Below are 14633 nucleotides of genomic sequence, written 5' to 3'. Positions count from 1 at the left end.
CGGGGCAGGGCTGCACAGGCGCCCGCCTCTGCCCACGGGCTGGGGGGCAGCGGGTCCTGACGCTGGTTCTCCTCTCTTTCTGCAGCTCCCGGGCGCTGAAGGAGCTGTGGGTGGGCACGCTGCTGGGGTAAGCCGCGGGGATGCTGCAGGCACAGCCGGACGGGGGAACACAGCTCCCCAGCTGGGGAGAGGTGCCCTTGCGGCTGCGGGCAGCTCTCGGGCAGAGCTGCCTCACAGGAGAGAAGGGGCAGCTTGGGGCTCAGCCTGCTCTCTCCCTGTCCCTTGCCGGTGCACAGGACACCAGGAGGAGCCAAGAGAGCCCGCGTGACCCGTCTCCCCTCCCTCAGACCCCTGGAGAAGGAGCTGAGCTGCCGCCACACCGTGAGTGTCTCCCCGGTCTGGGCTCTGTCCCCGAGCCCTGGTCCTTAGGCATTGCTGCTCACCTTCCTCCGCTCCTTCTCTCTTGCCCAGTGGAGGACATTCAGCACCAGGAGCCTGGAGAGGCTGATGGAGGGCCAGGCAGAGGTGAGAATGGCTGCCTTTCACCCGTCTCTGGCTGCGCCGGCGTCTGCGGCCAGCGGGGTGAGCTTGTAAGGCAGAGATGGAGGGAGGGAGCGTCCCGCGGTGCCACTCGGGGAGCGTAGAGGGTTGGGGAGCCACCAGGCATGCCAGCACATCCTCGCTGGCGGCGCTGGGGGGAAGCCTGCCGTGTGGGGCAGAGAGCCCAGGAGGGCAGAGGGTCCCAGCTCTGCCGCGCTCAGGCTGCTGGTGCCGGGTGGCAGCTCGCCGGTGGCCCTTTCTGCTGCGGGGCTGCTCTCTAAGCGCAGCCTGCTTCTTGCAGGATCGTCCCAAGCAAGGGCAAAGGCCACCGACAGCCCCATCTATCAAAGCTGGGGGACTTTGCGGCTCACCAGGTGAGTTCTGGAAAGAAGCACATTGTCCTGCAAATGGTTGAGCTGTGCTCACTTGTCCTTTGAGTGTCTCCATGCAGGTGCGGCACCCCAAGGGAGGACGTCACCTGGACGAGCAAGGACACCTGCTGGGCAGCAGCCGCTGGATGTGGTTCTGCGGGGACCCAGAGCCTCTCCTGCTGCCCACAGTTTGGAGGAGGGCAGGGCGAGGGCTGGGACAGGTTGTCCCGGTGGCATGCCGGCTCTCAAGAGCTTCCGAGCTGGCGCCGCTGAGCTGGAGCTGTGGTTCCAGCTGCTGGCTCCCTGCCCATCCTGCCTCAGCCCTCAGCACCGTGCTGCAGGCAGGGCAGGCTCCGGGAGTGCTGGCCCGGCTGTCTCCATTGACACGCTCTTGCTCCATTTTCCTTTTCGGAAGGAGGGAACACCATCAGGAGGAGGAAGAGGATGGGGCTGCCCTGGCCCTTTGCTCATCGGAGGACCCTGGCCGCTGCCCAGGCGCCAGGGCAGGTGGGCTCCGGCTGCAGCAGGGCGCTCTTTGGCCAGCCCCTGGCAGCCCTCTGCGGGGAGGACGGCTCCCTGCCCCGGCCCATCCAGGTAAGCCAGCCTGGGCAGGGGGTCCCCAGCCCTCCCTCCCGCTGCTCCAGAGGGGAGGTGGGTGTCCCCAGGAGCTCCGGGGATGGGGGATTGGGCCCTTCACCCCCAGAAGACGCTTCTGGTGCCAGCCCCCTTTGCGGGGGGCAAGGAGCAGGATCTGGGGCAGTGCTTTGGTCACTGCTGTTGGAAGGCAGCTTCTCAGCCAAGCAACTGTCCTCCTGCCCCTCCTGCAGGAGATGCTGGCTGTCCTGCACAAGGAAGGACCGTCGACAGAAGGGATATTCCGAAGAGCTGCCGGCAGGACAGAGTTTCGTGAGCTGCGGGAGGCCCTGGACCACGGTGCGGATGTCGACCTGGGCAGCCAGCCTGCGCTGCTGCTGGCCGTCATCTTGAAGGTGAGCGCTTCTGACCTGCAGCTGGAAGAGCTCCTGCCTGGCCTGGAGTGTTTAGAGGCTCACCTGGAGCCCCTGGCATTGCAGGACTTCCTCCGAAGCATCCCCGCCAAGCTCCTCGTGACAGACCTCTACGAGGACTGGATGGCAGCGATGCAGAAGAGCGGCAAGGAGGAGAAGGTTGAAGAGCTGAAAGCGTAAGTGTGGGCAGCAGCCTGCCTGTTGAGGAGGGACTGGTAGAGGCCTGGGACTTGCCTGAAAAGGGACGGTCTCCTTAAAAAGCTGTGTCTTCTGACAGCTTGCTTTTGCTGGGGTGGGCTTAGATTTCGGGGGAAAGGGCATGGACAGGGAGCCTTCCCTTGCCTGGGCTTGGGGGAAATGAGGAGCTGGGAAGCAACGCCGTGCTTCCTTCCTGAAGCGCAGGAGCACTGGCCGCTGGCTGAGAGCACCCGGAAAGCTGCGCAACCCACCTGCCTTGGGCAAGCTTCGGGGATGGCTGTGGGCAACATCTGCTCTATTAACGTTGAGTTCCTGTTCCCTCAGGGTGGCCAAGAAGTTGCCTGGAGCCAATCTCGTCCTCCTCAAGCGGCTGCTGGCCCTCCTCCAGCACATCGGCCACAACGCCTCCAGCAGCAGAATGACCGCCAGCAACCTGGCCATCTGCCTTGGGCCAAATCTGCTGAGCCCACCTAACGAGGACGTGCTCCCCCTCGAGGCCATGCTGGCGGTGACTGAGAAGGTGCGCTGTACTGAGCAGCCGGCTGCAGCCTTGCCGGCCCATCCGAGCTTGGCTGCTCAGAGGTCCCTGGCTGCCTCCTCTCTTGAGCGAATGCTGGTGGGGTGGCTGCCTGCAAGAGCAGCCCCACAACCACAGCCTCCTGCGCAGAGGCAAGGGTCGGGAGTGGGAAAGGCTGTGTGATACATTTTCAGGCACCTGGGTTGAGACTGAGGGTTTGATGTGTGCAGGTGAACGTGCTGGTGGCGTTTCTCATTGAAAACTGCGGTGACATCTTTGTGGAGGAGATGGCTGGCCGCTCCTGTCCATCAGCCGGGGAGTCGGCAGCCCCCATGGACAGAGCCACAGGTATGAGGAGGAACTGAGGGCTGTCCCAGGCTGGGGCTTGGGCTACCAGAAACCTCAATGTCGAGAAGACAGCTGGTGTAGGGCTTTGGGTGGGTTTTGCTTTAGGTGTGCTTTACTTCCAAGGAGTCACTTTGCTGCACGTGCTTTTCCTTTCTAGACCTGCATTTGGAAGAGCAAAGTGGCCCTGCAGGCAGAGCAGACAAGGACCACCAGGCAGAAGCCTTGCTGCACACACCACCCGCTTCTCTGCTGGATGTCCTCAAAGAAGCTGGGGGAGACGCGGTGGTGGAGTCCGAAACGTCAGAGGTATGGCAGCTCCATCAGGGGCTACCCTCCTACCCGAGACACAGTATCCCCGTGTTTGTTGAGCTGCCAGAAACGAACCGAGTGTCACACACCCGTGTGAACCCTGTGTTCCAAAGTGAGGCCCTTGGAAGAACGGGCTAATGCAAACCAGCCAGAGGGATCTTCTCTGTAGGGCTAAGGCAGCATTTTGCCAAACAGTCGCCTGCTACTCCAGGGTGTCCCTTGCCACCTGCTGACTCTGACATTTCTGTTGTAGGCACCCGTTGCTTTGGCTCCAGCCACCCCAGGGAGCACAGTAGACTCCCTGGGATGCACAGAAGGACTAAAGAGCGTTTCAGAGGAAAGAAGGTGAAATGAGTCAGCTTTGGGTAAATCAAGAACTGATTCTAGTTGATCCTGGCTTTACCTACCTAATCATACTGGGGGATGGAAAGGTTTGCAGGCTCCCCCCAGGAGAAGGAAAACGGAAAGAAAAGAAAGAGAAAACAGGCCTGGGCAGAGGAGAAGGAATGCCAACGAGAAAAGAAAAGAAGGAAGAGAGAAGGAGATGGGGACTTAAAAGAAGCAGGAAGGTCCAGCAGGTCAGGAAGCCCAGGTGTGTACCAGGCTCTGCTGCCCATCTTTCCCAACTCTCAGCGCTGCTCCAAGTCAGTCCGACCCGCTGGCAAGGGACGGTGCTGCGCGGGGCTTGGAAATAACTCCATGGCCGCTCCCCAGCGGCTCCCCATCGAGCCCTGCTGCGTGGCACAGGGGCCCTGTGCATCTGTGCACGCATGCAGGTCTCCAAGTGCATTACCCGTGGGGATAAGGTGCCAGAGCCATCCCCTGGTTGATGCCAGCCATAGCTCTCTCTTCTGGGCTATGAACAATTCCTCGTCAACGGTGTTCCCCAAAGAAAGGGGAACCAAGTCATGCCTATTCCTGCCTTCATGGGTTTATCAGTGCTCTCTGACTCTGTCGTTGTAGGTGCCGTTTCCCTGTTACGGGCTGAAGCCCTGTGACTCCCGGGCCCGCCCCCCGCCGCAGTTGATGTTTGCAATAAAAGGATCTTTTCTCTCTTCTGAGTGTGTCTGCCATACGATATTCTGGACTAGGTAGATGGGGTTTTGTGGTGAGTCCTCGGGGAGGAGTCTGGGATCTTGCCTTGTCCCAGCATCCTTTCCCGCAGGCATCAGGGTTGAGTTCAGGTGCTTTAGGAGTGAAACCAAAGCACAGACTCACACAGGAGGGTGGAGGTTGGAAGGGACCTGTAGAGTTCCTCTGGTCCAACCCGCCTGCTCAAGCAGGCTCACCTAGAGCAGCTTGCCCTGGACAACGTGCCCTTGGGTTTTGAACATCGCCAAGGACGGAGACTCCGCAAACTCCCTGGGCAACCTGTGCCAGTGTTTGACCACCCAGACAGGAAAAAGTTGTTTTCTCATGTGCAGCTGGAGCATATCATGTGTTTTCATTTGTGCCTGTTGCCTCTGGTGCTCTCAGTGGGCACTCTTGAGAAGAGCCTGGCTCCCTCATCTTCATTCCCTCCCAGCAGATTTAGAGAGATAGATAGATAAGACACCCCCCCACACACCCCCAGGCTTTCTCTTCTCCCCACGGAAGTGTGCCAGCTTAAAAGCAGCAGGGAAAAGTCGGCTTCCTTGAGGCTCCTTGTTTTGCAGGTGACCTGGAGACGTGAGGTTCCCCTGCCAAGCTGGCCCAGGGAAGAGAGGCGGAGGGCTGGAGGGCACAGCTGGACTCCTGCTCCTGCAACAGCAGGGACTCGCTGGCCAGAAATGGCCCCGAGGACCCCGGCAAGGGGCTGTGCTCAGTGCTGCAGAGGAAGGCGAACCCCCCCGGGACCTGTGCCAATCTGCCCGGGGGAAAAACTCCTTCCTGAGCCCAGCCCTGGTGCCCCGAGCAGGGTCCGGGGAGCTCCTGCGGGGGAGCGCGTTTGGGGTGACCTAGAGAGTGGTTTTATGAGTGTGAGTGAATTTGCTTTTGCAATGAGATGTGTACAGGCATTGCCAGGGCCTGGCTTTACTCTGGAAGTGACTGTTGTTAGCTGCTGCAGAATTGAAGAGACTGTGCTATGAACACCACGCCAATTAGGCTGTCTCCAGACCTGAAGCTGCATTAAATCTCGTGCCACACTAGTCTCCTTTTTCCTTTGGAGAAGTAGGCCGAGTCTTTGAAATTCTGCCACGTGACTTTATTTTGGGATGAATTGAAATGCAGTTGTTTCTTTAGCTTTGCTTATTAGCATTCTGCTGGAATAGTGTCAGATCCAGGAGGATTAACCTTCCTCCTTGTTTTGTTCTCTGTGTTGATTTTGGAGAGGAAGGCGTGTTGTCTGTCTTGTGGTGTCGTGTGGTGTTCAGAAGATGCTTGAAACGTTGCTCTTGTCTGTGACCGAGCTCTTTCCCTCAGCGTAATCCCTTTGGACAGCACTGCCAGTAGTGTGCGTACGTTTCTGAGCAGCCTGCAGGTGTTTGATCTCCCGATGGTAGAGAGAGCACTGCATTTGTTTGAGTTTGGCAGCCTGTCATCGCGCCTTGCTTTCTTCCATTCTTTCCACCCTCTTCCCCTCATCGCCGCTTCAGCGTCCCTTCCTGAATCGTACTTTTGTGTCCCTGCTGATTCCTGAAGACTTCATGACCACAGCGTAAGTCTTGGGTGGGTGATATCTGTCCTTCTGCTGTGGCGCGCTGTGTAACTCCTTTCATTAACTTCTTCCATATTAAGCAAGGAGAGGGCCTTTCTGAAGAGGAAGGAAAGTTCTCATCTCTGACCGAGTTCTGGCTGGGGCCCCTGAATGTGGAGGATATGAGAGTGGCTGCCTGCCAGACCATATACCAGCGAATACTTGCATGCCGTAATTCCTTACACTCCACCCTATTTCCTTATTTCCAAGTGACACTTGTGCGACATTTGTTTACTTCTTAATGGGTTCAGCTTTTCTTTGAGACCTTCTCTCTCCCTGTGCATTGTATTGTGGGCCGATACCTGGCAATGAACAACTTTTGAGAAGCTGGCTTACAAAAGATGTCGTTAATAGGTGCGAACACAGTTTGATGCAGGCAGTACCCAACTCCCAGCATCACAGGGCCTAGCTCCAATGCTGTGAAGGCCCGTTCCTCTGCAGGTTTGCACTGTGGAGGGGATTGAGAGACACGTCCTGCCGGTTCCTTCTTTTAGTCCCTTGAGCAGAATGGCATTGCGATAGGCTGGAAGAGAGAGGTGCTGGTTTGAGGGCACCTTGTCAAAAACCCCAGTCCTAAAGGTTAGTGAGGATTGACTGAAAAGATCTGATCTCTCATCCTTTGTATCCTCAGATGCACAAAATACAAATGGGCAGAAAATTGAAAAGGAACAGTCCTTGTGGAAGACTGGATGTTTTTTAAGAACAATAAACTGGGAATTCATCTGCCTGCTAAGTATTTTCTCTGTGCAATGGGAATGATGTTTTGTTGTTGTTTAAACTCTTACAAGGAACGTAGCTCTGTTGCTTTTTGGCTGGGGTGGGACTAACTCTCTGTTTGTTTCACAGCGGTCTGGATCTCGACACCACTGAAAGTGCTGTCAAGGAGTTAGAGGTAGGAGATGAAGCAGGTCCACGGGAGCTTAGCTGAATGTTAGGCTGAGCAAATCTTTTGTTTGTTATGGGACGGAGGACGTTTTGTCAAATGCAGCATTTCAAGTGCGAGTAATGGGGAACTTCTCTAGAGAGTACGAGGGTGAAAAAAATGACGTAAATGAAAAGTGTCATCAACAGGCAGCATGAGCGCGAGTAATGCTTTTATCAGAAATACTTCAAAGAAGCTACTGCCTGTTGAAATTGGACAAATGAAAACTCCTATTTGTGGAGCTCGTTGCACTCCGTGCCTTGCTGGTTCCTGTTCAGATTCGTTCTGCAGTAGCACTTTCCTGTGGTTTCGCTCTCAGCCCCAGACCTGACCACTGCTTTGAACTTCTCAGGCTTGACTAGCTGTCAGACCCTCCTAGTTTTTCAGGAGCTGTGGCAGTACTGGTGAGCTAGCTTGATAGCAGCTAATCTAATGCTCAATTGCATGTGCTTTCCTCATAGCTGTGGGAGCCAGGGGACGTTCTTTTAATGACGCCATTACTTTGTGGCCAAGCTTGGTGACAGCTGATGAGTTCTGTTGTTGTCATCTTCTTCCTGAGACAGAAGAAAGCCCCTGCCATTCCCGAGGAAATGAGACCAATATACTGCCTGCTTAAAAATGCTCCTGTTAGTTAAGTTTAAACAAATCTTCAGAGTACAGTAGTAGCATTGTAAATAGTATTGAAGAAAGTGTGCTGATCTTAACTGATACAGAAAATTATTGGTTCTTTTTTTTTTTTCTTTTTCACTTTTGAAAATACTGAAAGGTATTCCTAGAAAAAGTTTCCCCTTTATAAAGCAGGAGTTTGTTGGAGCTGAATTACAGTTCCTTTGTAACTGAATTGGGTCAATATTCCGAAAAAGGGGAATATGTTTATTTTTGAAACAGGTCAATAGTGCATGTGTTGTGCTGGCAAGGAGGAGGCTTCTTAAATGTAGAACTTCTTAAATTTAAAAGCACACCTCCACTCTCCATAGTAATGCTTCCATGTTAATTCAGGGTTAAGATATTCATTCACTTCAGTTTCTGTGAATCTGTTAGGGCAGCATGCTCTGAGGTGATGGGAGGGAGCAGGGGGAAGAAGGGGAAGAGGAAAAGCAAAATATCTGGAACCTGCTCTTCCATGACTCCTGCAAACTGCAATGTTATTTTTTTCCCAAGCCTGAAAACTGTACTTGACAGTGGAATTGTGGCTATCTTGTTAATATTCTTCCTTCCTTTCTTATTTTGGCCTCTCCAGGAAGCAATTCGAGTAATCCTCGGAAATCTTGATGATTTACATCCATTTTCTACAGACCACTTCACTATCTTTCTGTGTACCCTTTCTTTCCTACTTGTAAAAGAAAAGATCCAATGACTTGTATCTGTTGGGCATTGCTTAATTTGACATTCCTGCCTAGTAGTGCGCAGATCTTTAGCTGGAGTACGAGTCCTTTGAGCTTTGCAGTTTTACACTAGCTGAAGATCCTCCTCAGTTGTTGCCTTCACCAGAGAACTGATGTATGTAAAAAGAATGTTTTGCAGTGTTTTCAGATGGCCACCCCTGCGTTCCAAATCTGATTTAGCCAGAGAAAACAAACGTGTATATGTAAAGTCCCAGGAAGCCCACGTAATGCGATTGCAAGGAAAGCTAGTGCGTTGTTTCAAAAGGTTAATAAAACGTAAAGCGCTCCTTACAGGCGCAGCAGTGTTGGCCCACTAGTAGAGAAGACCGCAGTAGTTTTCTTGTAAGGTACATTAGGATTAAACATTGTAGTTGCTGTAGTGTAAAGGGTTAAGAAGAAGTTACTCTCCTGAGGCTGTTGTTGCAGAGAAAAGTAAGTTAGTTGAAGGAGAAGCCTTTTCAGTCCTAAGGTGTGTCAGTTTGTGAATCGGATCAGGCCCTTTGGCATCATCACCTCCCGTGATTCCGAGTGCCCAGGAGTAATGAACACCCACGTGTTTCCGCCTCCAAGGCATTCCCTTCCAGTCTCGGCAGACTGCGTTATTGCCACCCCTGGTCCTAGCAGGCAAGAACGAGGTCATCCTCTTTCCCTGTCAGAAGCTGGTATGTATGAGAGCAACTTATTCCTCTTACTGCCAGGAAGAGAAAGTAGCCCAGAGCATTGTCAGAGAGGAGGCACCCAAACAAACGAAGCCTCGTTGTTGGTTTGCTTCGCTAAAGCGCAGCCAGTTTTGCCTGCGTGCTTGAGGAGGGTTTGATTCCCGAGCTTGTATTTCTAGAACTGGGAAGTCCATCCACCTGCTCAGCCAGCACCGGGCCCTGCGGAGAACTGCAAGCTCAGAGGCCTGGCGTGATGAGTTGTCCTGCAATCTGTGTGTCGGGCTCCTCGCTGTAGCATACCTCTTAGTTAATCACCAGCTGTGGGAGTCCTTGAAGCCAAACTCAAACGAACAATTTCATCCCTTAAAGGAACTGATTGCGTCAGCGTTTCATCTAGGCAAATCTTGGGCTCCATCTCTGGTCCTCAGGATGTTAGTTTCTGCTAGCAAATGGAGTAAAAGTATTCATGTTACCTGTTTCTTCCTGAGATCAGAGGCACGTAAGGAGACTGCTGCCTGGCGTCACCCATTCTTGCACGCATGAGCTCCTAGGTGTGCGAACTGCACCCCCAGGAAGGAACGTCTGTAACTGTGGCGTTTGTCATGTCAATTATCTTTTGTCCTCCCATTTTGAACTGTGAAGTGAATGTAATGATGCTACTCCTGTGAATCCTAGTCCTTTTCAGTTTTTAAAAAAATTACTTTTTAGTTAGGAAAGCTGATGAGGTTTTATTCACAGGGTTGGGAGCGCCTGGCATGTTGTTTCTTGCGGGAAGATGTCAGGACTGAAGCCAGATACAGTTAAGGAAACACAATGCTATTAATGCAAGCAACTGATGGGAGAGTGTCACCTGGGTGAGTGTTTCTTGTAATGTGTTACTAGCGCTTTTTCACCAAGTTCATACGGACAGATTGTAGGTGCTCCCTTCTGCATATACGTTCAGTGTGGTATGACTTTTGAAGCTTTACAAGAGGACTCCTGCTCCTTTGAAATGTTAGTGCTATGTTCTTAAGTCTTATTGTTGTTCTCAGATGTCAGTAAATGGGAGAGAGTATCGAAGATGAGATTCAAACATGAGAATGTCCACCTCGTGCCTTATCCCTACATTTGCACGATGTATCTAGAACTCGGCTCTATTTCAGCACGGCGTATCTTGTGGTAATTCACTATGGTTATGTTTGGATAATGTCTGGAAACATCTATGATCTATGTCTTGCTTTTCCCTTTCCCTTCCTCCACTGTGTCTTTGAATGAGAGGGAGCAAAACTGCGTGCGGTATGGCTGTACCATGGATTTGAAATAGAGCATAGCAATGTGTTCTCTTTTGTCCTGTATTGCTTTTTTTGAAAATGTCTGGAATTTCTCTTTGCCTTTTCACCCACTGCTGACTCTTCAGCTAGTATTTTTATGAAGCAATGCCCAGTGGCTCCCAGCCTTCATTCTTGAATGTCGGTAACTAGGCTGGAGCCAGCACATATATATATGGAACATGTGTTTTTCTTCCTTATGCTTGACTACATTTGTTGACGTTGAATTTCACGCTCTTTGTTTCTGTTTTCCTAAAGAAAGAATGCATTTGTTTTTCTAAATAATGATAGTAATAATGGTAATAATGTCTTTTGTATAATTAGCAAATGTTGTCACCTCCCTAGTGTCTCATTTTCCAGGTTTTCTATGAATTCCCTGAAGAGCCTCAGGCCCCAGCTGAGACCTCTGTGGGACTCTGCATTGAACCTCCTCTGTTGTGAAAACTGAGGTTTTTTTCTTACTGTTTCCTGTTCTGATGATTGGTCCCTGGGAAAGGCTGCTGCTGGTCTGTCTTGTGAGCACTTAGTAGATATTCTGGTCTCCCTTATCAAATGGACAAGTAGTCCAAAGCAATTGTCCCCATCCCACTGGCTTGTGTTATTCACAGCCAGGAATTCTGAAAGAGCTGTGTTTGCAGTTCTTCGGTTTCAAGATATCATATGCAAGTCCAGCATTGTTTCTAAGTCATTTATCTTGTTCTCAGGACGTGTGGTGCAATGCAAAAATGTACTATAAAGTTGGTTAAAGAAAGTCCAGTCACCAAATATTCACCAGATTTTACAATACCTCTGTTACAGGTAAAGAAGTAAACAAGGGCAGTGATGAGCTTTTAAGTTGCGTGTGTGGTTCTCTTTTGTGTGTTGTTTTTTTTTTTAAAAAAAAGTGATATTCCAAGTAGTCTGGAGAAGCAGAAGATATATCTAGGCAATGCTGTAGTTGTCCTGTTTCTGGGTGTCAGTCAGGCAGTGTAAGGTGGGAGTGAATTCTCACCTAGAACCATCCAAGTTGAGGGAAACCTTCCTGTCAATTCCAGCGGACTTTGAATGAAGTCCTGCCTGAGGACGTGAGAGCCGTGCTGGCTTCAGTTAAATGTGTTTTCGCCAAGTCTGAGCTGAGCTGTCAAATGGTTTCTTCGCTGTGAGAGTCTGTATGAGGTCAATAGTGCTGAATAATGAAGTAGTTTCCTAAGTGCTGCATGTGTCGAAAACAACCAAGTTAAGCTTCTTTGGAAAGTAGTTGTTTAGTGAGATCTCAGGGTGGGTTTGTTTTCAATACAGGTAAGTGTCTGAAGATGGAGTGAATTAGTGAAGGTGTCCTGTCCAAATTCCCCCTGAGGAAATCCTGCTCTCTCTGCTAGCATTACGTTCCTGCTAATGATGTTCCTAGGCCCTCCTCTAAAAATGGAGCCAATAGGATGTCCTGGGAAGCAGTAGTTCTTCTTTAAAACTGTTGAGCATAATTCTCTGGATGGCCTCTCAGTGCTTACCTTCTGTTTGAATAAGGCAGCTAATCTTTTATTCCTGAGTCATTTTTTGGTTTTTGTTGTATAAGCCTGGACAATGTTGCGAAACACAGATGTATATTAAGTCTGACTTTTGTTCTAAAATAGAAAAGTCAAAATCAAATTTTATCAATACCAAGTTTGCAATGTTTTGAAGGTCAAGAGAAGAAAAGAAGTGTCAGATAGTGCTGCAGTGGAAGAAATGGTGAAGAGGAGAAGAGTGGAAGTCGGAGCGGAGGCCTCATGCCCACAGTCGGGTGTGGGCAGGTCAGTTGACTACAAAATAGTCTTCTGGGGCACATATCGATGTTTTTGATGTCTCTTGCACCTTCCTCGTATTTCATTCCTGTGTAACCCTTTGGCCCATTTGTCGTCTTCCTTCTCTTCCCTAGGTGACAGAATCTAAGCAGCATTGCCCACGTTTGGGGAAAAGTTGTCCTGTGCTTTCAGGTTCCCATGCCGTTAACTAAAGCTCTTCCCCTCTCACTCCTTTGTGTTAACGTTACCTGCAGAATCACAGCGGGATGAGAACTGGGCAGCTCAACAAAGCGGTGCACTGGCTTGCACACCTGAGGCAGGGATGACAAGGGAGGAACTGGGAAGAGTTTTCTAGCTGCCTCCCAGCCTGCTCCTCTGAGTCGGCTGATGACTGCTGCCTCTCGGCTTGAGGCAGAGATCTCTGTCTGTGGCTTTCACAGAACCGTTGAGGTTTTCGGGACCTTTGATATCATCAAGTCCAAGCCCTCCTGCTCAAGCAGGGTCACCCAGAGCAGGTTGCCCAGGACGTGTCCCCTCAGGTTTTGAGTGGACTCCAAGGGTGGAGACACCACAACTTCTGTGGGCAACCGGTTGCAGTGCTCGACCACAGTTGCAGTCAGAAAGTTTTTCTTGTGTTCAGCTTTAATTTCATGTTTTGCAGTTTGTGCCCTTTGCCTCTTGTCCTGCCAGAAGGTGCTGCTGAGAAGAGCCCGGTTCCCTCTTCTTCATTCCCTCCCATCAGATGTACATGGATAAGAGCTCCCTGAGCCTTCTCCAGGCTGAAGGGTCCCAGCTCTCCCAGCCTCTCCGCATATGAAAAGTGCTCCAGTCCCTTCGTCACCTTTGTGACCCTTTGCTGGGCTCGCCCCAGTGAGTCCCAGTCTTGTCCTGGGGAGCCCAGTCTGGACAGAGCACACAGACTGGCCCCAGCAGCCCTGAGCAGAGGGGAAATGATCCCCCCAGGCCTTGCTTTCTCATTCAGTGCTGTCTGTAGGTACATGCATAAATTTGCATGTCTGAGCAGCCTCTCAGGCTGTTGTTGCTGGAAGGGTCTTTCATTCCGTCTAGCTGGCGCTCTAGGCTTTCACCTGTCTCCTGCCTTGCTGCTCTTTCTTCTTGAGCTCTTGGGCTATTTCTCACGGAATGTTAAGTGGTTAAAACGTAACACAAGACATGGTTATTCAAATGCATTTGTCTCTTGTTTCTCTGTGCAGCCTGATGAATATCATGGCACTAAATGACTCATTGTTATTCCTTGTATTGCAGATAACTAATTCTTGTTCCTCAGATGCAGCTGTCCTAGGCGGGTAGTATGTTTCACCGGAACTGTTGACCCAGGTGGAAAAAACAGTCTTCTCGGTTCTAGCTAGCAGCCAGGATAAACTACTGTGTAGCAGGGTTTTTTTCTGAATCTACCCATTGATCCAATAAGATATTCTTTTTCCCTACCGTATTTGTGCCTCCTGTTATCCTCAGGATGCTAGAGCTTCAGCTCTACTGTTAGAAAGAAAAAGAGAGAAAACATGATGCTGCTAGTGGGCTTTGCTTCTCAGGAGGGTGAACGAGCCTGTGAAGGGTTTTCCTTCTGCACACTTTTGAGCCTGACACCTCTCATGCAGGAAGTTTCTCTGTTCTGGAGAGTTTTTGCTCCAAGCAGAGCTGGCTTCTCCCCAGGCACTAAGTTTTCCAAGCGGGAAGGCTCTAGGGGTGCATGGCTTTAAGTAGCTGCCTGGATCCGCATCATAGCTTGTGATTTCACAATGGTCCCTATTGTGTCTCTGGAGTTGGTGCACACTGGGTGCCACTTAGCTCCTCCCGTGAGGGCTACTCCATCAGTCCCTGGGGAATCGGGCCCCCTGACTGACCTGGAGGTTCAGTTGTCCCCGAAACCCAGTGACTGACGTGAGGATGAACCCAAACGGGGGTTACAAAATGACACTTCTGGAAGAGTTACAGGTAGCACGGCCGGGGCTCAAAAGTGCAGTTTTGTGGGTTGGGGTTGGTTTTTTTCCAGTTTGGAAATCACTTTTTTAGACAGGAACCTCAAGAACAAAGCAGGAGGTGGGTTTTTTTGGTCTGAAACACTCATCCCTCTCCTGCTGTATTAAAGACGTCCAGACTCTCGTGGTATACAGTAGAGGTGATGTTATGGGCTGTTTTATTTGCGTATGGGAAGGAAAACCTCCTACAAGTCCGTGGTTTTAGGGCTGTGCCTGAAGGAGGAGGAGGCGGCACGTAGAGGCGTGATGGCTCGTGGACTCGCGTGGACGCAGGGGTGGGTGATGGCTGGGAGGACGTAAGGGAGCTCTCCACCCCCAGCCCCAACTTTTCCCTTCTTGTCGTTGCTAAACAGAGACATGACGAGGAGGCAGTGATTGACCGGGGAAGAAGGAGCAACACTGTCAGTGTTCGCTATGAGGAGGAGGAGTTGGAAGGTGAGTCTCTGCTGAGATCCTGGGAGAGGAGCCACCAGCCCAGCGCGTTTTCCCATTGCACAAAGTCTCTCCTGTGTGCCTTGTCGGGTGTCACATCATGTGCAGCAAAACGTGCCGCGCTTCTCAATGAAGCAGCACAGTTATTGTCACGTTTTTTACTATTACGGCTTTTTAAACGGAGGGAAAAAGCCCCCCGGG

At 51.3% G+C, this 14633-nt stretch overlaps 1 protein-coding gene across 1 annotated transcript; it reads left to right on the top strand.

The window, feature by feature from the left end:
• Window positions 1-1273: 1273 nt before the first annotated feature.
• On the top strand, window positions 1274-6895 carry LOC142027806 (T-cell activation Rho GTPase-activating protein-like). Its single transcript, XM_075022013.1, has 8 exons — window positions 1274-1505; window positions 1739-1900; window positions 1985-2094; window positions 2441-2636; window positions 2864-2981; window positions 3139-3287; window positions 5867-5928; window positions 6814-6895. Exons 1-8 carry the CDS (start codon window positions 1356-1358, stop codon window positions 6893-6895), a joined length of 1029 nt encoding a protein of 342 aa, XP_074878114.1. The 5' UTR covers window positions 1274-1355.
• The last annotated feature ends 7738 nt before the right edge of the window (window positions 6896-14633 follow it).

This window comes from Buteo buteo, unplaced genomic scaffold (assembly GCF_964188355.1).
Source record: "Buteo buteo unplaced genomic scaffold, bButBut1.hap1.1 HAP1_SCAFFOLD_58, whole genome shotgun sequence".
In the NCBI taxonomy this organism is placed as follows: Eukaryota; Metazoa; Chordata; class Aves; order Accipitriformes; family Accipitridae; genus Buteo; species Buteo buteo.
This window is presented reverse-complemented; position numbering and strand designations above follow the sequence as displayed.

Coding starts and splice junctions, on each gene's coding strand:
- LOC142027806 (XM_075022013.1), top strand. CDS start 1,356: ATGGGGCTGCCCTGGCCCTTTGCTCATCGGAGGACCCTGGCCGCTGCC. Junction 3,288..5,866: donor TGGAGTCCGAAACGTCAGAG/GTATGGCAGCTC, acceptor TCGCCGCTTCAG/CGTCCCTTCCTGAATCGTAC. Junction 5,929..6,813: donor GAAGACTTCATGACCACAGC/GTAAGTCTTGGG, acceptor TTTGTTTCACAG/CGGTCTGGATCTCGACACCA.